This window comes from Meles meles, chromosome 1 (genome assembly GCF_922984935.1).
Source record: "Meles meles chromosome 1, mMelMel3.1 paternal haplotype, whole genome shotgun sequence".
NCBI classification, from domain to species: Eukaryota; Metazoa; Chordata; class Mammalia; order Carnivora; family Mustelidae; genus Meles; species Meles meles.
In genome coordinates, this window is record NC_060066.1 from 203,879,755 (window position 1) to 203,904,637 (window position 24,883).

At 55.0% G+C, this 24,883-nt stretch overlaps 1 protein-coding gene across 2 annotated transcripts in view; it reads right to left on the bottom strand.

Annotated features, from left to right (window-relative positions):
* Positions 1 to 24,883, bottom strand: part of PAX7 (paired box 7) — a 95,720-nt gene that overhangs the window by 27,028 nt on the left and 43,809 nt on the right. For both annotated transcript variants that reach the window (XM_046023317.1, XM_046023311.1), the window contains exons 5-7: positions 17,859 to 18,058; positions 11,358 to 11,523; positions 9,544 to 9,746 (exon numbers count right to left, since the gene is read on the bottom strand). In XM_046023317.1, the coding sequence (XP_045879273.1) occupies positions 9,544 to 9,746; positions 11,358 to 11,523; positions 17,859 to 18,058 (569 nt within the window). The remainder of the gene's footprint in view (positions 1 to 9,543; positions 9,747 to 11,357; positions 11,524 to 17,858; positions 18,059 to 24,883) is intronic.

The window sequence follows — 24,883 nt, forward strand, 5'->3', positions numbered from 1 at the left end:
CCTCCATCTAATAGAGGAAAACCGGGGCTCGGAGAGCTCATGTAACTTGCCTGTGGTCACAAAGCAAGGAAGCAGGAAGCTGGTATCTGAATCTCGGGCTGTACAATCATTCCACTTGCCCACAACGCATCTGCACAAGACATGGGTTTCGTACTTGCCCTGTGATTTGCTGTTGTCCTGCCAGCACCAGCCTCCTACCCCTTCCCTAAATATTGTCTCCCCTGAAATATACTTGGTTAGAGACAGACAGTCATGTCGTTTCTTTTTTGAGCCTCCCTATAAGCTGTGTTAGTAACAGGAGCTAGGGAAATGGACTTGAAGGGAATGGTAGGTAATGATATTCAAGTACAAACCAAAGGATCAGCTGCCTCAAAAACCTTTTGGGAACAGAACAGAGCGTGTGATCAGGTTGCAGAGGCTTAGGGGCTCACCAGTGGTGCTTGGAGGCCTACTGTGTGCCAGACGCTGGGGTCTGTGCGGTGCTAAAATGAATTATCAGCCACTGGGTGCTGAGGCCTCGCCTGTGGTCCCACTGAAGAGCAGGATCCCTGCCATCCAGGCTCCTCTTCTCCCCTTGCTCGAGCACCCGGCCTCACTCTGCCTGTGGTAAGCTCGCACCCCTAGCTTCTCAAGGTGCAAGGCCCAGATTGCTGCACCTGTTTCGGTGGTGGGCGAAAAAAACAGCCCAGAGCAGCCCCGACGGAGGGCAGCCTTGACCTACATCTCTTTTCCAGACTCAGAAACGTGGACTTCAGATGCTTAGAAGGCCTGGTCCTCTAAGGAAGCAGAAAGGGCCAGGTGACCCTCCTACTTCTCCCTGGATGATAAAAAGACTCTAAAGTCACCCAGAAGCAATAAACCGGGCCCCCCAGTTCCTGGCATTTCCTGCACATAGGCATGCCCTGCCTTCCTCAACCACAGTCTGGAAAGTTCCTGATTCCCAGCCAGGCTCGCCTCCCCAGCCCCCCTCCCCTCCACCCAGGAAAAAGGGGTGAGAAAGGCAGAGAAATAAACAGGGGTCTGTTTTCACAGGAGATGAGGCTCTGTCCGGGCCTCTCCCTGTGGGCTGGAGCTGAGCCTTTGATTGACGGGAGCAGGTGGTTTTGTTTGGCGAGGAGCTGCTGGGGGGGGGGGGAGCAGCGGCGGTGGGGGGATAACTCAGCTTTTCCCACTGAGGTGGGTTAACTGTGGACAAAGGCAAAGCTGGTTGTGAGAGCAGGATCTTGGCAGGGTCTGTCCCTCTAGGGGCTGGCTGGGCTCAAGGATGCCCAGGGCCCCACGGCCGATTCTATGAGCCCTGGGACTCACCCTTGCCCTAGGGCTGGCCTGGCTAGGAGTCAAGGGGAAAGGACACTTGGGGTGCGGGGTCACCTGATGAGCTGAGCCAATAGTATCCACCACCCACACCTGGTGCCTCGATCAGGGCTCCGGAGAGAGGCTGGCAGATGTGGATGTGGCGGAGGGGTCTCTGGGAGCTGGGCTAGCGCTGGATACGAAGAAAGCCAGCTGGGGAGGGCCGATGCTGCCCAATGGCATTTGGCCTTAAGGCTCAGAAACTCTGGCCACAGACTGTAGTCCTTCCCACCAGCTGACCCCTGACCCCATTACTGTTGGTCACCATGAGAAATGGGTATGTGGGTTGGATGGGGTGACTCAGCTCCTCTTAATCCTGGGGAAAACCACTCAGAGTCAGAGCCATGTCCTTCCAACTTGAGCCAGCCACTCTTTCCATCCTTGCTCATCCTTCCCAGGGACCTGAGCGGGGAGAGCGGAGATAGCCTTTCCCTGTGTTTTCTGCAGAAGAGGGTGCTTCCTGCACCCAGCATCCTCTCTTCCCAGGACTGGGATCAGGGGGACATACTACCCTGTCCTGGCCTGGAAACCGAATCAGGCATTTTCCAACTAATGGAAGGGAGGGTAGGAGAGAGAGGAGGGAAGGGAAGGAGGAAAGAGACGGAAGGGAGTAAGGCAGAGTTGGAGGCCAAGGTACAGCTGCGGGGGTGGGGTGGGGATAGAGGGATGGAACAAGAATTTAGAGTTTATTAAGCACCTGCTATGTACCAGGCATTTTACTCAAATTCTCCCTTTATCCTCATGGCACCCCCTGAGAGGCAGGGATTATCACTCCCATTCTCAGATGAAAAAAAAATGAAGCCCAGAGAGGTTAAGCAAGCTGCCTTAGGGCCACACAGCAACTCACTAAATGGCTGAACCAGACCTCCACCTGGGAGCTGCTTGATGGCAATGGACTGTGCAGTGTCTTGCCCCTCTCTTCCTCCTACTGGGGTGGGGTGGGCCTGTGGGAGAGACCCCCGGGGAGAGGGCAAGCCTGGAAGAGATCTTGAGAAGGCACTGGGAAGGAAGCTGGAGGCAGAAGAGGCGCCCCGAGGGGAGGAGAAGGAAGGGCTGGGCGGGGCGCAGAGGCGCGCTCACTCCTCACTCGGCTCGGGGCTGGGGTTAAAGCCTCGTGTTCCTACAACCCACTAAGCTGGAGAAATGAATTCTGATCCCTCCAAAACCCAACCTTGGAAAATGTGCGAAAGAAGGGTCTTCTTTCAGGGGAGCAGGAAATCCTCCACACCTCCTCCCGATGCCCCGGTAATGCCAGGATGTCCCCAATCTGCTTTGAGGAATGGAGAGATTAAGAATAATAAAAAAATTGCAATAAAATACGTGTGAAGGAGGGGGTAATTGTGGACAAACGCAGCATTCAAATTCATTTTTCAGCTCTTTTACACACCATTTCAATCTTATTTTCTGCTTGTTAATGAGATCTTGTTGCCTGGGCTAGGCAAAACCTTCCAATATCGGGACGTAATTGCACATAATTTTCTCTCCTACCAGTGATTTGCATCAGTTTTTTAAAAATTCTGGGCTATTTAACACCCCACCATCCCCCTCCCGTCTTCCTGCCTACAAATCTCCCACTCCCTCCTCCTTCCTCGTCCCTGGTCCAGCAAGACTCATTTTAAATGCTTATTATAAACGCAGTGTCGCCAATAAAGAGGAAAAAAAAAAAACACAAGTAGGAAGTGATAGAAGAAAGAGGCACAGGGAGTTTCCAGAGCTCACCGCATGAGGGGCACAGCTCAGTTCCCCAGAGCCAGCAGTGGTATTCCGCTGAGGGTCACCGCAAGGCACAGTGCGTGGTCCTGGCTCTGCCACTTAGAGGCTCTGTGGCCTTCAGCAAGTTGCTGAACCTCCCTGAACCTGTTTCTCCAGGCAGAGGGTTTCTGCAGAGTTTCATGACTTCTAGAGCCAGAGCGCTTCCGTGGGATCTGGCTCTCTGTAGGTATACGGCTCCCCTGGGGCCCTGGCAGGATGCCAGGAGGGGCATCGGTTATGGTGAAGCATTCGGATACCCCTTTCATAAAGAAATTAAAATAAAGCCTTGAGCTTTATTCCTCTCTGTTTTAGGAGGAAGGGAAAGCTTAGCATTTGTGGATTCGGACTCTGAACCTGACCATGCCCCGTGGGTGCCAACCTCAGCTTCACCAGATGGGGTGCAGGACACACCTGGGGGGGAGCGGCAGATAGAAGAGAACAGCTAGCCCGGTGGGCTCTGGAGGCAGACCGTTCCAATCCCAGCTCTGCCACTTTCCAGAACCTACCACAGAGCCTGGCACATGGTAGGTGCATGGATGGATGACGGATGGATGGATGGCCCGGGACAAGTTGGTTTTCTCATCTATAATCTGAAAGTCATGAGATCTGGCCAAGACTCCATTAGGGAAAGTGGTTATAGAGTTTATCTCCGTCCCAGCTGGCCACCAGGAGCATCTACTCCACATTAGCTGTCGCCGTAATTATTCTGGGCAAAAGAGGGAAAGGAGAAGAGAACATCAAGGAACCCAAAAGGACAAAAAGACTTGCTGTACGGGGATCGTGGCCATGTGAGAGCCACACAGAGTACATTTCGTGAGTTCAGTGTGGGAAATGGTAAATATGTAAATCCCTTTTACAGGTTCCTTCCCCTGAAGCTCCAGAGAGGAGCAAAGGACACGATGAGTGTGGAGCAAGATGAGCGGTGGTGGCAAGGAAGAAACACCCCCTTTCTGGGAGGCAGTGGCAGGAGCCCTTGGCTGGGGGTTTGGGGTTCTGGGGGCCTGAAGCAATTCTCACTCCCTGTCTGGGCCTCAGTTTCCACTTCTGACTCTGACAGAATCTGCATCTAAAAAGCCTGGGGAGGGGGGAGGAAGCTCAAGCCAAGGATGCCCTATCCTAGATAAAACTCTATCCATAGATGCCCTGGGGCAACGGTAGCCGGCAGGGCTCTCCCAGAGAGCTCCCAGTTTGAGGGACCCTGAAGAAGCCCCCAGCACAAGGCACCCTGCCCGTAGCCTTCAGCCGAACGACAGAACTGCCTTCCTGATTCTTTCCTTGGGACTCTGGATGGTGAGGAGCCGGGAATGACTTTTTGAGCCTGTGTCCCCTCAAACTGGGAGCTCTCTGGGAGAGCCCTGCCTTCTACCGTTGCCCCAGGGCATCTAAGGATAGAGTTTTTTCTGTTTCAGACTGGGAGCTCCTGAAGATGGGAGTGGAGTCCTTCCTCTCTCAGGCTAGGGGTCCCTCAGGGCAGGAGCCGTATCTCCCCCATCAGACTGGGGGATTCCTAAAGGCAGGTATCCTAAGGGACCTATACACAGGTGTCCCCTTTGTATCCCTGCCCACTCCCCCATCAGCGTGCCCTGCCACGGCAGGCATCCGATTGCTCACTGTCGTTCATGTTCATGCCATAAAAGGTTCCTCTTGCCCTAAGCTGTCCCAGGTTGTTTTTTATCTAAGAGACGTTTCGAAGGACCTCAGCCTAGGGGGTCTGCGAATCCTGGTTCCCTACGTCTCGTGGGCAGTACACTGACCCTCGAACCACATGGGTTTGAATGTGTGGGGACACGTCATATGCTCTGCCCTGGACCCTGCCTCTCACATAACGAACAGTTACTGGGTGCCTCGTCTGTGCCAGGCGCTGTTCTAGACGCTGTATTTCAATGACTACAGCACAGCCCCGCTGCAAATGTATTTTCTCTTCCTTATGCTTTTCTTTTTTTTTTTCTTATGGTTTTCTTTCTTTCTTTTTTTTTTTTAAAGATTTTATTTATTTATTTGACAGAGAGATCACAAGTAGACAGAGAAGCAGGCAGAGGGGAAGGGGGAAACAGGCTCCCTGCTGAGGAGAGAGCCTGATGCGGGGCTTGATCCCAGGACCCTGAGATCATGACCTGAGCCGAAGGCAGAGGCTTAACCCACTGAGCCATGCAGGTGCCCCTCTTATGGCTGTCTTATGGCAACAACTCTAGCTTACTTTCTCGTAAGAATACAGTATAAAAGAAATAGAACCTACAAAACAGGTTTCCGTGGGGCGCCTGGGTGGCTCAGTGGGTTAAAGCCTCTGCCTTCGGCTTGGGTCATGGTCCTGGGATCCTGGGATCGAGCCCCGCGTTGGGCTCTCTGCTCCGTGGGGAGCCTGCTTCCTCCTCTCTCTCTGCCTGCCTCTCTGCCTGGTTGTGATTTCTCTCTGTCAGATAAATAAAATATTTTAAAAAAAAAACAGGTATCCGTGTGCTATTTACCTTCTCACTAAGGCTTCAGGGCAATGACAGGCTATTAGTAAAGTTTTGTGGGGAGTCAAAACTTGGACGTGGATTTTCAGCTGTGTGGGGGGTGGGCAACTCTCATCCCCACACCGTTCAAGGGTCAACTGCTTTGGTTTTCCTTATACCTCTTCAGAAGGACCCCATGCGCAAAGCTGGGAACGTCTGCGTGCTAAGCGCTGAGTCCCTGATCTCGTAAAGCTGGGCTTTGGGGCCGGGCTATGAGGGAACCAAGCCTCACTGGTGTCTGAAGTTCTCAGAAAGCCTCTGCCCCTGTGACTCAACTCTGTCCATTGGCCCCTAACCTGAGGTCCTGGCCTCAGTCTTCTCATCCAAGACATGGGTTGAATGGACTTTCCCCTCCACCTCCACAGAGCAGAAGGGGAGAAGATTTCTTCTTGCTGCCAACCAGTCTCCATAAAGGAGGGTAAGCGTTTATATTTCTGAGGTCACAGGGTGGTGTCAGTTCTGATCTCAGGCTCCAGAGAGGAGGGCAGAATCCTGGTTTTGCTGCCCAAGTAGTGAAGGCAGAGGAAACACTCAGAGCAGGGTGCGGGTCACAGGGGCTTGAAAGTTTAGCTGCCCTTACCAAAGTGGTATTAGACACATTGCGTGAACTTGCGGTTTTATTATATATTGTCTGTCTGTCCTGTTAGACCGCTGACTGCACGAGAGCAGAGGGTCTCCATCTCTGACATGCACTGATTTATCTCCAGGGCCTAGAACAGTGCCTGGCACATGGCAGGCACTCCGTAACTCTTTGTTCTCTGACAGCCAGGGTACAGGGTCCAAGGCAGAGCTGAATCAATGGTTTTTCCATGGGATTCTGCTGGGCGGTCTCTCCATGGAGTGTCTGAGGCCTGACAGCCCCCTACTTCCCAGGCTGGGTCTGAGACAAAGACCCAGGTCGGGCCCGGGGGGGGGGGGGGGGCTTCTCCAGGCAGCAGCGCACCAGCCAGCGTGATGAGCACATGCTCAGCAGAGCCCCAAGTTCATTCCCCAAAAGAATCCCTTTGGGCTTTTGTAAGAACAAGGACCAAGGCTACCTGCGGTCTGGGAGGAGGGGAAGCCCCATCCCAGATGCAGCCCACCCCATCCCTCTTGCCCACATGAGCTCCAGACAACTACCCTGCTATTGGGGGAATGAGATCCAAGGAAGTAGCTCCATCCTGGTGGAGAACGCCACCCGCACCCCTCCCAAGACGGCGCCGTCGTGCCCGAGTCGTGCAGTTGGCCCGCTCAGAGGGAGGAGGGGCCATCCCGGGACTCACAAATACCAGGAACTCTTGTACAGACCCAGAAACACCCCTGGCTGCCCCCTTCCTCCGGAAGCGATCGAAGCTTAACCCTGGCCATTCACACGGGCAGAAGCACACACAGCCTGCCCTCCTGTCCCCACTCCGTGCAGCCCCCTCTCCCTGCCGGCAGCTGTTCACCTCCTGGTCCCCTCTGCCCCCGTCAGACCCGCCATCTGTCTTCACACCTTCGGTGGGAACCTCAGGGCAAGTCTCCGGAGTTGGCCCAATCCATCATTCCTCAGAGCCTCTTTGCCTGAATTGGGGGTGGGGGAGCCTCCCAAGCAAGGGTCTCTGGGAGGAGAGGCAAGGGTCCAGCTCAGGCAGGGAGAAGGTCAGGCTATTGGCTGCTTACAGTAATGGCTGGTTTTCCCCCACTTCCCTCTCTCTTTTATCCTCCTTCCCTGAGGCTTGTTTCTGGGCTCACATAGCTCCTGGGACATCCTTAGTCTTTACTCCATCCCTGAGCCAAGCTCCAGAAGCCAGGGCCCTTTATTTGCTTGTCTCTCCTCTGCCCTGTGGCAAAACTGTGTTTTGGGGAGAAACCTCAGCCCATGCTGAGACAGTGGGTTGCAAGTCAGCAAGGTGGTGCCCTAGACTCTGGGCTCTGCCCGGCCAACGGGTCCCTGGTCCCCATCCATGAAGTGAGAAGCCTGGTCCATATAATCTGATCGTCCTTCTTCGGACTTCTGAGTGATGCTCCTGTGACATGTCTCATACCGTGAGGCCAGGCCTGGACCTCATCCTCAGGTGTGGAGACCTTGGGTCTCCGCGGCCACGGTCACCCAGCCAGCTCTTGGGTCCTGTCCTGTCCGTCTCTTGACTCTCTGGAAGGTTATCTCAGCCAGTATGTGCTCAGTACTGAAGCCATGGCCTTGAACCCCAAAGATGCCAGCTACATTCCAGCGGGTAAACATTCTGGTCTGCAGGCTGCATCACCCCTGTCCCATATGTGGGCCCCAACAGGACGTGCTGCATCACCGTTAGGACCTCTGCAAGGAGCTGATCAAATCCCCCAGAGCTCAGCTCTGCCCTGGACCTGGGCTCCGTGCTTTATGCCTGTCTGCTCACAGCTTCCTCAACAACCCTATGAGATGGATGGTACTGTCATCCCCGTTTCATGGACGGGACAAATCGAGAAAGAGAGAGGCCAGGGAATCTCACCCATAAATAAACGATGACACGAAAATGCAGTCATCTGTCAACCACACTCACTAACAGAGGCAAACAGGGATGAACCCAAACCAGGCAGAAAATGAACATTCTTGCAAAGGTCTTAGACCAGGGGTTGGCAATGGGTTTTCTGTAAGGGCCAAATAGGAAACACTACTTGCTTTGTGGGCCAGGTGGTCTGTTTTGAAATTTCTCAGCTCTGGTGTGATAGCCCCAAAGCAGCCATAAATACATAAATAAATGGACATGGCTATGTGCCAATAAAACTTTATTGACAAAAACAAGAAACTAGATGGATATGGCCAGGGTGGCTGCAGCTGACCTTCCCTTTGGCCCCCTTTTTACTTCAAGTAACAGGTTTCTCACGCTAATTGGGTCATCTTGGCGATGGGGGGCTGGCAAGAGGACTGTTTTTTGGTCCCTGTTTTGTGCCAGGCTGGGTGCTAAGGCTTTGGCCAGTTAGATGCTAAGTTCAGAGAACACTCTTCTTAGGAGGTCAGCAACACCTGGTTTAATCACTCTTTAGTTCCATGGGGGACCAACCAGGGCTCAGCGATGCTAACTTCCCAACACCCTGAGCAGTGGAGATGGGATTTAACCCCCTGCAAGACTCCAGCTTTCCTACCCGAAGCACAACTGTTCAGAAAAGCTCGCACCACGTGTGTCCCCGCAGACATGAGGGAGGCGACTCAGAAGGCGGGAGGAAGGGTGAAACCAACCCTGGATTTAATTCTTTCCTCCGTGGGTATTTGAGAGCCTGCTGTAGCCCCAGAAAAGAATGCTCAAGGTCACGTGTATCACCACGTCCGCTCCCCAGACCCACCAGTCACTGCCATCAGCCTCAGCCCTGTCTTTCTGACTTGATCTAAGGGTGGCCCCATGACTTCTGACAGCAGGGGCAGGCACTGAAGGACGTCGCCAGCAACCCATCCAGCGCGAAAGAATGAGCTCCAAGACCCCATGGGAGCGGAGTTCCCAGTCTAGAACTTCAGCTGTGTTTCTCACTACCGATGGGACGCTGCCTCTCACTCACAGGTCACTCCTGGGGAAAGGCAAGAGATGGAGCCTAGGACGGCATCTAGGAAGGCCTCCTGGTTGTAGAACAAAGCGCGAACCATGGTCAGCATCCCATAGGAAACGGTACAAGGCGTCCACCCACACGCCGTGTGAAAATACCCGACTTTTATGGACCGAGCAGCCATGAGGTGGGTGGAGGGCCGGTTTCATAAGCTCTGGGGGGCTGTCAAGCCAGAAGCACATCTATAATGTGGTCTCTGTGTGCTGCTGGCGGCCAGAGCCCTTTCTCCGCGGCCGCCTGCTGGGTCACCCGGACCTGCGGCTTGAAGAGCATGAACTCAGGGCGAAGGATCCCGGAACACTGCCCCGTGAAGGTAGAAGGAGCATCTCCACTTTCCACTGTAGCTCTCTCCAACGTACCCGAGAGCCCGCCATTTCCCAGGCACCAGTCTGGTGAGGCCACCTACCTGGGGAGACAGGCCGTTGCTGACGGGGTTCATGTGGTTGGAGGACGCCGCCGGGTTCATGAAGCTGTCCGAGTAGCTGGAGAAGCTGTGGCGGGCTCCGTAGGCAGAGCTGGTGTCGGCGGCTGCTGCGGCCGCGGCCAGCCCCCCCTGGTGCATGGTGGACGGAGGGAGGGGCTGCGGCCGGTGCACGGTGCTGCCCCCATCTGCGGAGAGACCCAGAAGACGGCCTGAGCGAGGGGCCCCGGCCCAGGAATGGTGGGCGTCCCAGCACAGGGAAAGAAGCACCTGCTTGGAAAACAAGCCAGAAGCCTCCTCCTCCCGGTGTCCACCCAGCAGTGGGAGGGGACCACCTACTCTCACTACTCAGGATGGGACAAGCTGGCTTCTGGGCTGGGCATGAGAGACTAGCCGAGTCTGGACAGACAGCTAAGCAACGTTCCACGTAACTCCAAGGCAATTGTGAACCAGCCATGTTGCTCAGTATTTGGCACACAGTAGATGCTCAATAAGTGTCATCTGGACTCAGAGTCACACCTTGCTGGGGATTCTGTTACTCTACCCAGGCCTGTCCCGCTAGCATTTGTGGGCACCAACCACTTGCCAAGTGCCATTACGAGCACTGGCTAAGGGTATGAAGCAAGAATACGATTCCCATTTTACAGATGAAGAAACTGAGGCTTGGAGGGGTCGGGGCACTTGTGCGAGGTGATAGGGCTAGAGTGGTGGGCCCAGGGTTTGAGCTGCTGTTTCTGTTCCTGGCTGTGGGGTTGCTGTTCCGCTTTGCCAGGGTTCCTCCACGCAGCCTTGCAGAGGATGGGACAGTCCTCCGTTTTTCATCAAGAATCGTAGGGAGGGTCCCCTGCCTCCTGGGCTTCCAGAACTCCAGCTTGCCAGTCCTTTAAGGGGGAGCCATGGGGACTTCATGAGTCCCACGCCAAGCAGTGGGACTGCTAATGTGTGCTGGGTGGGGAAGAGAGTGGGGGGGTGCAGAATGGAGGGAAGGTGGGGAAGAGAGTGGGGGTGTAGAATGGAGGGAAGGTCTTGCTGGGTGGGGAAGAGAGTGGGGGGTGCAGAATGGAGGGAAGGTGGGGAAGAGAGTGGGGGTGTAGAATGGAGGGAAGGTGGGGAAGAGAGTGGGGTGTAGAATGGAGGGAAGGTGGGGAAGAGAGTGGGGGTGCAGGATGGAGGGAAGGTGGGGAAGAGAGTGGGGGTGCAGGATGGAGGGAAGGTCTTGGGAGGGAGGGAGAATAGCCTCGTATGTCACTTCTACATTTTAATACGGCTGCGGCAGGGGCACATGACTTTACAGTTTGAGAAGCTCTGTGCTAAGTGTGTGGGAAGGCTATGTTGTGTCCTCACCTGAATGCTCTGGGATCTGTGGGCAGAACCAAGAAGTTCAAGGGCAAGACCTTTGTGTGTGTGTGTGTGTGTCTTAATAGTCTATCCATATGCAAATAGACAAACGATCATTTAAAAAATAGCCTTGGGGCGCCTGGGTGGCTCAGTTGGTTGAGCATCTGAGTTGGGCTCAGGTCATGATCTTAGGGTCCTGGGATAGAGACTTGCATCAAGCCCTGCTTTGAGCCCCGTGTTGGGCTCTGTGTTCATCTAGGCTCTGTGTTCGTTGGGGAGTCTGCTTCTTCCTCTGCCCTTCCCCCACTCATGCTCTCTCTCTCTCTCTCTCTCTTTCATGTAAATAAATAAAAGCTTTAAAAATTACCCCTTATGATTCCTTCTTGGTTAAGGAAGGGAGGAACGTGGGGGCGGGGGTGAAAGGGTGTGGTTGGGGTACCCCGACAAGCCTGCACACTCACCTTGAGAGATGGTGGTAGTGGGGTAGGTGGAGTCCGGCAGCTGGTAGGGGGGCAGCGTGGGCATGCCGGTGGGCGGGAAGCCCCCCGGCAGAAGGTGGTTGAACGCTGCCAGCTGGTTGGCTCCTGCCTGCTTACGCCAGCGGGCGCGGCGGTTACTGAACCAGACCTGGGGGGTGGAGAGCGGAGAGTGGAGAGCCCTCAGCCCGGCTCCGAGGGGAGAGCTGAGCCACAGCTAGAACCGGTTGCCGAGCCATCACGCTCTGTCCAACCAGGATCCTCCTCCGTGGGAGGAGATCCCCAGCTTCCTGCAGCTCGGGACAGCGGGCAGAGCCCTCCCGTGGGTGTGATCCCATCCTGTCCTCACCACCAGTGAGGGGAGTGTCATTGTTATCCCCATTTTACAGATGAGCAAACAGCCATGCAGAGACAGCAGGTGACTCGTCCACGTGACAGGGGGAGCAGGACGCACAGCCAGGTCTGGGGGGACTCTGGGTGCAGTGTTCCTTCCATTGCAGGGGTTCCTGTCCTAAAGGACATCCATAGGAGACCACCCTTGTTCTAACACATGCTGCCCCCACCTCCTCCAGGAAGGCCTATGTCAGGAACCCGCCTGCATGAGACCCACTGGCCCAAGACAGATGAGGGAACCAGTCCTCTGTCCAGAGCCAAGTGGCTTGGTTTTGCTAAATTCTGTTTACCCAGCACAGGCCCCCTTGATCTGGAAAACCCACCTCACACAGACACAGGCATTCATTAGGCAACCGTGGAAAAATAACCTAACACATGTGAGGCTTCCTCTGCTCCAAGCCCTGGGCTGGTGCTTCACATCCGTCCATACGGAGACCCCTGAGATATGTCCATTTAGTCCCATTTCATGGAAGGGGAAACTGAGGCTCACAGAGGTCAGATACTTTGCCCAAGGCCACACAGTTCGCTGTAACAAATCTGAGGTTCAAACTTAAATCAATCCAACTTTCTAGAGCTCCCCTGTCTGGATTTGCAATGAATTCTGGGCCCACAAAGGGGAATGAGTGTGGGACCCAAGGGCTGCTTCGGCGGATGGGGGGTTCTTTTCCAACATTGGACTTTTCACATGCTGTTCCCTCTAACCGAGACCCTCTTCCCGCCGCCGACTCCTCGACCAGCAGGCTCAGTGGTAACGCCTCCTCCTCTCTGATTCCCTCATCACTGCATCTGAGGCAAGTTCAGGCAGGTCCTGCCTCCTCGCCAGAGGCCCCCAGCTTCCTCGTGAGCTCTCCCCCACACGCGCTTAGTCTACGTATTTGTTTCCGGGCTATGCTTCTCTTTGTCTCCCCCTCCGGTTCCAGCCCCATGGGCAGAGGCCACACCCTCCTTGCTCACCGATTATGGCTCCATAGGTGCTCACGGAATACTTGTTGAATGAATGAATGAACAAACGAACAAGGCTACAGAGACATGCTCTGGTGTGACTTGGCCAGGGCTGGTGCTGTAAGTCTCAGTTGGGAGCCAACCGCCTCCCTCCGAATGAAGACCTTGACCTCTCCTGGCATAGGATCACTTAAGATCCCCCCCCCCCCCACCGATAGACCATGTCTGCAGACACGGGGGAGGGCAGTCTCAGCTGGATGGTGGGGAGCAGAGTGCTTATGTGCCCCTGGTGTCTTTCGTTTTCTGGATCCTTCTGGAGGAGAGGAGGAGCTCTGCTTAGCTTTCCGAGACAGATGAACAGAAAAGCTGCCTCTGATGTGTTGAAGACGCACAGAGAAAGGAGAGGAGGAGGTCAGATCAGGAGTGAAAAATGGGCTTTGGATCAAAATTAAGGTCCTGGCTTCTTCCCACTCCCCAGGGGTCTCCTGGTGGGATGGATGCCAACTGTTGGACCAAGGAGCTTCTGAACTGGTGAAAAGGGGGCAGTGTCTCCTCGCTCCCTGCTTCTGGGAGAAGGTGAGGAGCTCATGTTTGTTTCCATTCTGTGTTTCCCAAAGGGTATGCCTCCTAGCACCCCACGCTTGAGGAATATCCCAGACAGCAGACCTTAAAGAGCCCTGAACCGCTCTGCTTGTCCTCCAGACGTGGAGGACACACACCTCCGGGTGTGGGGGAGACAAGGTTTGGGCTTGGTGCTGATGTGGCCTCAGGGCCTGGCTAACACCTGCTGAGCTTCCTTTTTAGCACACAGAGAGGAGCCCCTGCCTGTGCTGTTCTCCTGCGGGACCTCCGCTGCGTTGTTCGGCCTTCCCTGGTGTTTCCTAAGGCCTTCCTTATGTAACAGTGGTACATGCTTTCATTTGAAAATATATCGATTTTATTTTAGAACTGAGTAGCAATCTGCGTAACCTGTATTATGTGGCAGCAATCTCGAAGCTGGTCAGAGAATGACTTAGGTGTGGGACCCACTGCTCCCATGTGGCAGGCTGCCGCTGTCCCTTAGCTGGGGGTCACCCCTTCCTCGAATGAAGAATACTGAAGGAGGTTGGAAACGTCCTTCCCCTCCCATCCTTCCGGGTCTTTCCCTTCTCCCTCCCTCCTTCTCATCTCCAACCTTTGCTGGGACTCTGCTCCCTGCCAAGAGAGATGTTAAGGACGGAGAGCAGAATGGGACAGTCCCAGCCTTCCTTCAAGCTGCCTTCTGCCTGGACACGTGACAGACAAGGCAAAGAATGCCTGTTTCCCAGGGCAGTAAGCTCAGGGGACATACAGGTGCTGGGAGGAGGTGTGAGGATGGGCTTCCGACTTCACCTCTCAGAATCTGGGAGAACTTCCTGGAGGAGATGACACGCCCTTTGCTGTCAATTCTCTCACCTCTTCTTCCTCTATTGTTCTGTTTTCCTGGGAATGCCTCCATCCTGGCAGGCACCTCCCTCCTCACAAAGGGTAACGGGATGATTAAGAGCAGGGACTCTAGAGCCCGACAGCCTCGGCTTGATTCCTGCCTCTAACTCCCAGCTAAGATGGGCAAATTCCCTTATCCCTCCGTGCCTTTGCTTCTTTGTGCCTAACACTGGCAATCCCCTCTGGTGGTTCTGGACCTCCAATGAGTTCACACCGGCCCAGTGCTTAGAACAACATGTGTAACTATCATCCTTCTAGAAAAGCCTCTGATGGCTAAGCTGGGGGAGCTCTTAGCCAGCAACCGGGGCAAGTGGCCCATTCACAGAAAGGGAGTGGAGGCTCCGGGAGGGACAGGGGTAGCCCCAGCACCCACCCAGAATCCCCGATCAGCGCTGCATTCTTTGAGAGCAGAGGCTGAGTTCTGGTAACCATTTTTGATCCTTCTCTCAATACCTCGTTCTGGGAGCAGGACGCTGCGGGAAGCAGCTTTTACGGAGCTGGATATTCCACCTGGCCCTTCTCCGGATGGAGCACAGAAGAAAAGAACGGGACAGGCGGACTTGGGTTCAAGTCCCAGCGCTGGTGCTTCGTAACTGTGTCTTAGGACATTTCTGCCCTCCGCTGAAGCTCAGGTTTCTCACCTGGAAAGGGAGTGACTGACCATACCGACCTTCCAGGATTACAGGGAGGATGCTAAGGATAACGTAGGTGGAACACATCGTCCCTAGCACAGAAGAAGGCCACGATAAACACGATCTGCTCTTAGGGAAAGATGCCGTTACCGTGGTTCATCAGCGAGTCCTTCTAGTGCTTCTAAAATGGGATTCCATTCAGGGTGGCTCTGTTTCTGGAGGAAATACAGAGGCTCAGAGATCCTTGCACCTGGGACCAAGTGGATTTGTTTACCTCCAAGGAAGATGCACGGTTGACCCCCAGCTGTTTAAAAATGAAGATTCTTCCAGAGGAAGTTTCTGGTCCCCAGGCATGTGTCCTCCTGCCTGACCCCCTTTCCCACACTTCCTGGTGGCTTGCTGCCGGCGAGACAGGGGGTGTCTCCCCCAGACATCACGGATGCCAAGTGACACCTGCAGGCTTCAAAAGCCCGCTGGAGCAGAGCCCGAGGGAGGGAACACATCTGGGTTACTAGAACCCCGCCTGACACGTGTTCCTGTTTCCTTGTTTCCTGGGCTACCAGCTCCGTGACAGCAGAGATTTCTGTCTGCTGGGTCCCCGGCGCCTCGACCAGCGTCCTGCATGGGATAGGTGCCCCGTTAAGTGAGTGCCAGAGGAAGGCACCGGGAGTTCCTAGGGTGGCCAGGATAGGAACAACCAAGAACAGGTGCAGCTTAGTAAGAACATGCCCCACCTACGGTGCTTCTGTGTGTCAGGCACTTCTTAACCTCGAGTGTGTGTTTTCTCATGTGTAGCCACTGAACCCTTAGAATAAGAGGGGCTCTTAATGTCACCTCCGCTTTGCAGATGTGGAAACTAAGGCCAGAGGGATACGTGCTGGAGCTGGACCTCACACCTCAGCAGCCGGCTCTGAGCCTGCTCTGACCGGCTCTACCCTCCCAACGCCTCACTGGGGCCACTGAGATGACATGTCTCAGGACTGCAAAATCCCAGAACCACAGACTCGTAGAAACAGAGACCCGAGAACCCCACACCATAGACTCGGAGCAGTGCTCAGGAGGCTTTGAGCTCCCTGCTCGACTAGCCAGAGCAGGAGCACTCTCACCAGGCTTTCTGATCCACTGGACATTATACTTTGGCTTGAATGCTTCCAGTAATGGGCATCTCATCACCTCACAAGGCAGCTCTGATTGTCAGTAAGTAAGGATCCCCAAACTTTAAGGAGCTTTAGTGATCATTTAGTTCCTTGCCTTTATTTATAGATGGGAAACTAAGTCTCAGGAAGGGAAACTGATCGGTTGAAGGTGATTCAGCTGGTTAGAGTCAGAGACCAATGCAAACCCAGGCCTGTGGCTCCCTCTCCCACCCTTGGGGGCCTCTTAGCGGCCTCTTCCAAATCTCTTCTCCAGGCCAAATGTTCTATCATTCCTGTCCTGGTTTTTTGGGAGTCGACCTTTGTTTGCCCTTTGAAAACTCAACATATACGGACCTCTGCCCTGCTGGGATTAAGCTAAGTTCTCAGGCTAAAATTGGGAAGACTCACGCCCCTGGGGGAGCCCAAAGGATGGCAGAGGAGTCGGCATGAGCAAGAGGCCTGCTTTGTCTCCCTCGCTACGCATTTGCCTGGGCTCTGCCTGCTCCCCCTATTCCCAGCCCCCCTCCGTCCTTGGACCTTGAGTGACACCTGTTTCTGGGTCCCCTGGGCCAATAAAAGCACGGCCCTGACAGCCAGGAAATTTTACAAGGCGCAGTCAGGCTTCAAGGTGGTGGGAAGCAGCCGTAGCCGCCAGACGTGGGAATGAGAAAGCACCCAGGAATGTGCCCAGGAGAACAGCTGCAGGAGGATCAGAGCCGGGGGAGGGAGGCCCGGAGCCCAGGGCAGGCTCAGATATCAGCCTGCAGAGCAGGGGCGGGATGAGACGAGCTGGCTGCTGCCGCCTGCCCCCTTCCCCTGGGGGTCTCCCTCAAAGGCAGCCACGGACCCCCCCACTCCAGGAGTGGGGGCGGGGAGGGTGGAGAGAGGTACACTGGCTCCTGGAGAGCCTACATACCAGCTTGCTTCTAGAACTTTCCCTACTGCTTTCAAATCCTAGGCTCTGAGTCCACCTCTTCCTTCCCCACGGAAAGAACTTGGGCTTTAGAATCCGTCAGGACTGAGTTCCGGGCCCAGCTCTGTGCCCCTGGGCATGCCTCTTCTCTGAGCCTCTTTCCGCCCCTGTGGCCTGCTCGGAAGTGCCATGCCTGACAAGGTGGTCTGAGGTTCCGCCAGGTCGTGTGTGAGAAGGCTTAAAGTAGGTGCCCAGCAAAAGCTGCTTGCGCTCAGCTGGGAGTCCCTAGTGAAGAGTTTGGGGGGCCCTCCTATAAACCCGTCTCCCTCGCTCGCCGAGAAGACGGGCCAGGAATGGTTCCCACAGGAGATGCTCAATGGACCCTCTGTCTTCCTCCCCAACCTGGGGACAGGAGACTGCTCCCTCCCCTGCTGCTGGCCAGGTGGCAGGTGAGGGCCAGGCTGAGCCCAGGCAGGCTCGGCTTCTTCTCTACCTCCCCCGCCCCAGCCCCACTGATGAGGAACCGCACACTCGTGGGCGTGGAGGGAGTGTTCGACGTCCGCCCATCCTCCCTCTGATGCTTCTAACCCAACAGGAACGTGCCTGCTCCGTGTGCTTGCATGCTGCCTGTAACGGGAAGCTCTTTACCTGTCTTAAGAAGCTAGGCCTCTCAGCAATTTCCCTCCTAGTCACTTCCTCCCCTCATCAGAGACCTGGAACCCTTTAGGCACCCCGAACCCTCTCTTCAGGCCCTTCCCCGGAGAGCTGAGCACAATCCAGCAGGACTTGCTGCACGTCCCGGCTTCCCCAGGGCTGCTCATCCCGTGCTCAGTGAGTCAAGCAGCACTTACTGCCCGTTTACTCTGCATCACGTGCCAGTGGCTTCCCTTGTCTACACAGTCCCTGGACCACCTGCTGGAGAGCCCTCTGGGGGCCCACTCAACCCCGGGATGCCGGCCACCTCCACCTTCTCCCCGCAGGGCAAACACCCACGGCCCCGCCTCACCTGCACACGCGCCTCCGTCAGCTTGGTCCTCTGCGCCAGCTCCTCGCGGGTGTAGATATCCGGGTAGTGGGTCCTCTCGAAGGCCTTCTCCAGCTCCTCCAGCTGCTCGGCCGTGAACGTTGTCCGACTGCGGCGCTGCTTGCGTTTCAGAGGGAGGTCGGGTTCTGACTCCACGTCCGAGCCCTCATCCAGCCGGTTCCCTGCAGCCGGGTGGGAGGCAAGGAGAGGGAGCGGGCCTAGTGAGACAGAGGGGCGCTTTGTGCCTGCCTTCCCGCCCACTGCCGCGCTGACCGTCAGATCGCTCCTGAGCTCAGGAGGCGTGTTTCCCACAGCACTGCTCACCAGAGTGAAGGGGGGACGCGACCTCCATGCCCAGCCTCAGGGGACTGGCTACATACTTCACGGCATGACTGGTCTTGCTTTTAAATCCCCTATAGTTGGGTACTTGGTTAGCTCCACTGACACGGAAGGATGCCACGACATAGGACTCAGAGTCGTTCCATGAGGGAAGACATTTGCTGAAATTTCCTACAACTCTATTCTCCAAGATGAGAGAATTTTGCTGTGCGCGAACTGTATCTCCATACACCTAACTTGAAGAAAAAGGCAGGGTAGGGGCGCCTGGGTGGCTCAGCGGGTTGAGCCTCTGCTTTTGGCTCAGGTCGTGATCTCAGGGTCCTGGGATTGAGCCCTGTGTTGGCTTCTCTGCTCAGCGGGGAGCCTGCTTCCCCCTCTCTCTCTCTGCCTGCCTCTCTGCCTACTTGTGATCTCTCTCTCTGTCAAGTAAATAAATAAATAAAATCTTTAAAAAAAAAAAAAGGAAAAGGCAGGGTATAAACCAGTGTGCAAAGGTCAATCCCATTTTGGGAAAAAGCGTGCATGACACATTGTGGAACATTATACTCAAAAGATGAACAAACATTAGCCTTCGGGGAGACAGAGCTAGTGTATTTTTTTTCTTTTATGTTTACTTATAGTTGGTATTTTTAAAACAACCATTTAAACAGAAGTGCTATTGCATTTGGGGAACATATAATAAAACTAGGGCGAGGGGGCGCCTGGGTGGCTCAGTGGGTTAAGCCTCTGCCTTTAGCTCAGGTCGTGATCCCAGGGTCCTGGGATGGAGCCCTGCATTGGGCTCTCTGCTCAGCAGGAAGACTGCTTCCCCCTCTCTCTGCCTACTTGTGATCTCTCTCTCTGTGTCAAATAAATAAAATCTTAAAACAAAACAAAACAAACAAACGAACAAAAAAACCTAGGGCCGGGAGGAAGGCCAGAAGAAGGGGAGGGAGGGAGACAGAGAGCACGTGCATGAGCTAAGGGCTGGCAGCCCAGAAGCTTAGATTCCAGACCTGATTCCACCCCTAAATCCCCAGAACCATGACCCCAGGAGGGCTACCTTCCCTCCTTGGGCCTCAGTTTCCCTGCTTGTAATATGAAGGGTTTGGACTTTGACTTCTACACAAAGGCCCTTCCTGGGGTGTTTCAGGATCTGTGAGTAAACTTCCAGGCTAGAAGAGGAGACCTGGCAACCTTGGTTGTGGCCATGGCCCCTGTCTGATAGTCCCCTAATTTCCACCCTGGAGTCTGGGGGTGGATGAAGGTCATTGCTTCCTATGCAGAGAGAGCCCAGGAGTCTGGAGCCAGCTTACTTCTCAGCCCTAGATGGGACTATCAGACCAGGTCCAGACCTATGAGGTTGCAGGAAGGGCTTGATCAAACTCCTTGGCATCAGAGCTGAAGACACCCTGGGAACTGAACTGGCTTCCTGATCCCACTGATCCTGTGCCTCTTATCCATCTTGGTCCAGCAGAGGGAATGCTAGCAAGGAATAGCCTAGCTGGGGCTCTGGAGCTGTACCCTCTGTGGCCCCCAGGGGAATGTGGGCAGCACGGAGCAGGGCCAGGAGAAAAGACCAAGAAAGGGAGAGGGAAAGAGCAAGCAGGCTGCCAGAGATTATCTTCCTCCCATTCCTGCTTTCTCCCTCTTTCCTCTGCCTTCAGTTTCTCTCCCATTCCCCTCCCATCTCCATCTCTGGAGATGTTCTGGAGATGTTCTGTCATTCATCAGAGCATCAACAGAGCACCTGCTAGGTGGTGCCCCCCACCCCAGGCTGGGTACACTGTGCTCACAGCACTCAGTCTGAGTCAATCATGTGATCACACTGTACAGATGGGAGAAACCGAGTCATATAATCTCTCAGGAAGTGTCCACGCCTGTTTCCACTCCTGTTCTTGTTCAACTCCTTTAATGGTCTCTTATACAAATAGGTCTAGACCTCTCCCACAAGGGACAACCTCTTCTTTCCTCCCCCGAACACCTACTACAGCTTCTTAGATGTTAGATGATGGGACAGACATTCTAGGTCACGGTAAGACTATTTGCCAAGGCCTGGCATGGCAAATGGCACGATGGGCAACGTTGTCATAGGGCTGCATCCAGAGCTCGGATGTCATCTGGGCTTGAGTAATGCCCCTCTGTCCCAGGTCTCCTTCCCTCCCTCCTACTGTCTTGGTCATTGGGCAGTCAAGCCTGCTTTTTCTTGGCCACTGCCAGGCTGTCCCTGATTGCGATGCCACAGGACAAAGGAGACAAAAGCAAGGAGTCCTCCCTTCATCATGGCTTACACCGTCCCCAAAGGCAGAGACCTGGGGTCAGATCCAACCCCCTCTTCTCCCCGTTCCCGGCTGCCCAGCTTCCCATCATCGAGAGGAGATCAAGCCGGCACAGCTGGCATCCTGGGGCACCTTCCCCAGCACATCTGGGGCTCAGAGCCAAAGACAACTCTTCCCAAGGATTTGATCCTGAAATTCGCTGCACTACCCAGATGGATACGGGGAGGGGATCCCGTGGGCAGTATGGACACAAAGCACATTCACTGAACAGAGGATCTGGGAGTGGGCCGTGGGGGAGCAGCCTCCTGCCAGCAGCAGTTCCTGCCCTCTGCCCCCAAACAGCTGTGAGATGGAAAGCTCCCGAGAGAGGTGGGACAGAGCTCATGCAGGTGTGGGGAGAGCCCCAAGACAGAGGGATAGGGCGAGGGACCCGCTCTCTGGGTTCCTGGATCCTGTCTCTGCTCAGGGATGTGGGGAGTCCAACACAGCACAAGGATAAAACAGCCCCACCTCCCAACTTTATGGGGGAACCTCTGTCTTAGGAAGTTCCCAGTCTGATGGAGGAAGTATCCCCCCCCCCAACCATTTTGGGAATTTCCCAGTCTGATAGAGGAAACACGGCTTCCATAAGAATTGGGGCCAGGACAGGCACAGAACACAAGACAGCTGCCGGACTTTGGAGAGCCTCTGAGAATGAAATGGATGAGGGACAGGAAGGGTGACGGGAGCTGTTGGGTTTGTCAAAGCTTAAAAGTGGGCAGGAATGAGGTCTGCTCAGGGCCGTGTCCAGTCCAAGGCTAGGTTGCTGGAAGTGGAGAGAAAATCACCAGGGACCATCCCTTCCAGCTTCTACCGCAGCCACTGCCCCTCCTCCCAAGCCTGCTCAAAGCCGCTGATTCTGGAAGCCTCTGCCATATCAGTGAGGTCCCACCAGGTGCACAGTCATCTGCTCATCACTCTACCCGCTTCCCTGGCCAGCTCTGGGCATCCTTAAAGGACCAAGCCAGACCATCTCACACCTCCTGCCTTGAATCGTGAGCTCCCTCTGCTTGAAACGCCTCACTCCCTCCACTGGGCTTCCCCCACCCGCTCATGCAGCAGAACCCAGCTCATGGGGGGGCCTCCCCCAGCAAGGCGTCCTGAGCATGTCCACGTTGGTCTCTGGGCCCCTTCACGGGCTCTCAAAGCTCATCAGGGGGCCCCGAACCTGCCTGTTTCTGGGTCTCTCGGTACCATCGGACTGGGAGATCCCCAAATGGAGCAGAGACTGTGCCTAGCACACAGCAGGCGCTCAGTAAAGGCTTCTTAGATGAATAGGGCTTGGCAGAACAAGTACGAAGTGCCTTTTGAACTCGGACGCACAGCAACAGTCATCACCCAATGTGTATACGCCGCACCCTACAGTTTACAAGGTCTGTCCCTGTTCAGCCGCAGTCTCTCCCAATAACCCCAGAGGACCGAGCAGGTACTATGAGCTCCATTTTACGGATGATCAGTGAAGTCCTGGGGTGGTGGGGCTGGAAAGAAAAGCCAGGATTCAGGACTCCCAGCCCAGCAAAAGTCCCCTTTGCCACGGAGTACTCCCAGGTGGTGGAAAATTCCATTTCTGAGCTGGGGGGTGGCAGGGAACCCAGGTGGCTTGTTCTCCATCCCCATCCCCAAACTTCTCCTGCTCTCCCTCTGGCCAGAGGAAGACACTTGAAAGGAGATGGACCTACCAACTTCTCAGAGGGCAGGAAGCTGCGGATCCCAGTCCTCCTAGATCTGAGGGAGACAGCGGTGGCCTTGAGGTTTGGGGTCCTTCTCTGAGTGCACCCATCCAGTGACACCCTCCCACCCGGGCTCCTGCTCTCCCCCTCTCTGCCGCCTCCGAACCCAGTCTTTATTACAGTTTAACATGGGCCCGGCTCTAGCTGCGGCGGAGAAACGAATCACATAATAGTTGATATGCGTTTTAATCAAGTAATTCGGGCAGAGCCGAGAGCTGGCGAGTGTGGGCCTGGCATCTCTGAATACCAAACAGGCCTGAGCGCAGGTCTCGGAAAATGGAAAAGTCATTTACAGCTCAGCTGGGGGCCCGGCGAGCTGGGGCCAGGGCGGGAGCCCCTCCCGGCCCCTCCGCAGAACCACTCAGCTGTAACCAGGGCCTGCGGGAGCCCGGCCCCACACAAGGGCTGAGAGCCGGGATCCCCAGCTCAGGAGGGGTACAGAGAGGCCGGGCTTGGAGCCCGCATGAAAGCTCCCTGGAGGCCAGCCCCTCCTGTCCACCACCTCTGCACGCACTTCTCTTAGGTGCCCACCTCAGCACCGCCACCCCCGTGTCCAGATCAAAGGCCTGGTACTCGGCCCTAGCACCCTTTCCCTCCCTCTTCGTGCCTCCCAGGCAGCCAGCCCAGCACCAAAGTGGGAGTTGGAGGGACGGGACTCAGAATTCCCATGGGCTCCAAACCTCCCTCCTACAGCCATACCCCCAGCCCCGGCTCTTTATGCCCTCTCCTCTCTCCCTGGGCTCCAGCAACCATCTCCTGCTCCGGCAACCACAGGCCTTTGCACAGACTGTGCCCTCCGCCTGGAGCGCCCTCCCCGTGCCCCCCTAGGCCTGCCGTTGGCCACTGGCTGGGCCAAAGTGAGCAGACATCTCAGAGCACAGGCTCCTGAAGCAGTGGGCCTGGATGTAAATCACGGATAATATTAGAGCCCCCCCCCCCCCATGCCCACCTTGTTTGCTTTGCCTTTTTCCACATATCACAATCACATGGGCCAACTCTTCTATTTTTTTGCCCCCTCCACCATCGTCTGGGCCATCCATGGTCCATGACAATGGGTGGTTTCATCTTTGTTGTTCACTGATAAGTCTCCAGTGTTTGACACAAAGTGAATGACAAATAAATATCTGTTGAATGAATGAATGAATGAATGAGAGGATAGTGAGGCACATGAAACAGTACCAGGGACAGCAGTGTTCAGGAAATGTGAGCTTCCGTTGATCCTCACCCTTTTCGATTAGCTTGGGATCACTCTTCCAGGAAGCCTTCCTAGGTCACCCCCCCCTCCACATGGTTCAGAGGCGCCCACCTCTGTGCTGTCATTGCTGGGGCTCAGTCAAACTGTCCACACTTGGTCACTTCAGTCCTGCCCTCTGGGAGGGCTCCTGGGGGTTGAGAGAGGCACTGACGAGGTGGAGATTTCCGTCCAACTCTACACCAGCAACTGAGTCAATGGCCCAGCTTCACTCTCCCAACTCAAGGAAAGGAGAGGCAAGGTGGAACTCTCACTTTATTACAGCCTAAATCTGACAAACCTTTGCTTTCTCTGGGGAAGTCCCTATCCATCCGCACCAGGCTGCCTTTTTAAAACTTGAAACTGCTGGTACAGAATTTGCATTACAAAATGTGGAGCCTTGTGGGGTGTTCTTGGGTCATGGCTTCTCGGCTAACAGCCTAGTACTGCTCTTAGGCACTAGAGGGCACTGTTTATACATTCCTGCTAGGAAGGGGCATCTCTAGGAAGAAGGAAGCAGTACTGTTTGAAGTGGTACTGTGTCGTTGCACTGCCAGAATTCAGAGCCACACTGTCTTGCAATGGAACCAGAGCTGTCTCTGCAGGGAATTGTGAACCAAGTCCAAGTCACATGTGGGAGAGAAGGGAGAGTGTGTAGAGGGCTGGAATTGTCTGGGTGTAGCTATTTGAAATAAGGTTTCCCTGCTAAAGCAAGAGGTTAAAACAAAGATGTCAAGAGGGTCCTTCCAACTCGGTCTCTTTAACCTGTTGGCATCATATGCTACAAATGCGGAGTTCTGGAAGGGGGCACAGCAGCTGTGGACTAGGGGAGGGGAGAGGGCAGCTGACTTGCGGGCACGAGCAATCCCACTATAGGAGGAGCTCAGCTCACCATCTCCTGTAACACTCTTCCTCTGACTTTAAGACAACCTTACAAATAATCACCAGTTTTTCTTCACTTCTTCTTTGCGTTGTTTCAGCCATTTACTCATCGACCTCATGTAAGGACAGGAAGAGCCAAGCTTGGTGCTGGGTGGACAGCGGAGCCCGCTATGCCAGCATCTAAAGGAAGCCTGTCAATGGGTCCCATCTTTGTGGCCCAGGCTGGCAGGCAGTGGGGAGAGAAACGTGGGGTCAGATGGACCTGGGCTTGAATTCTAGATCCGCCCCTGACAAGCTATAGATGCTGGGCAGCATTGTTGAACATTTGAACCTCGCTTTCTTCATTTCTGAAATGGGACGGTGCTGGGATCCAGAGCCCCCTCCCCACACTGAGCCATTAAGCAGCTGTGCCTCCAGACCCAGAGTCCCCTCTGGTTCACAGAGCCTGGCAGGGGGCAGCTGGTGCTCCAGGCTCACACCCTGAGCTGCTGTGTGGCCCCGAACATGTCACTCACCCTCTGGGATCCC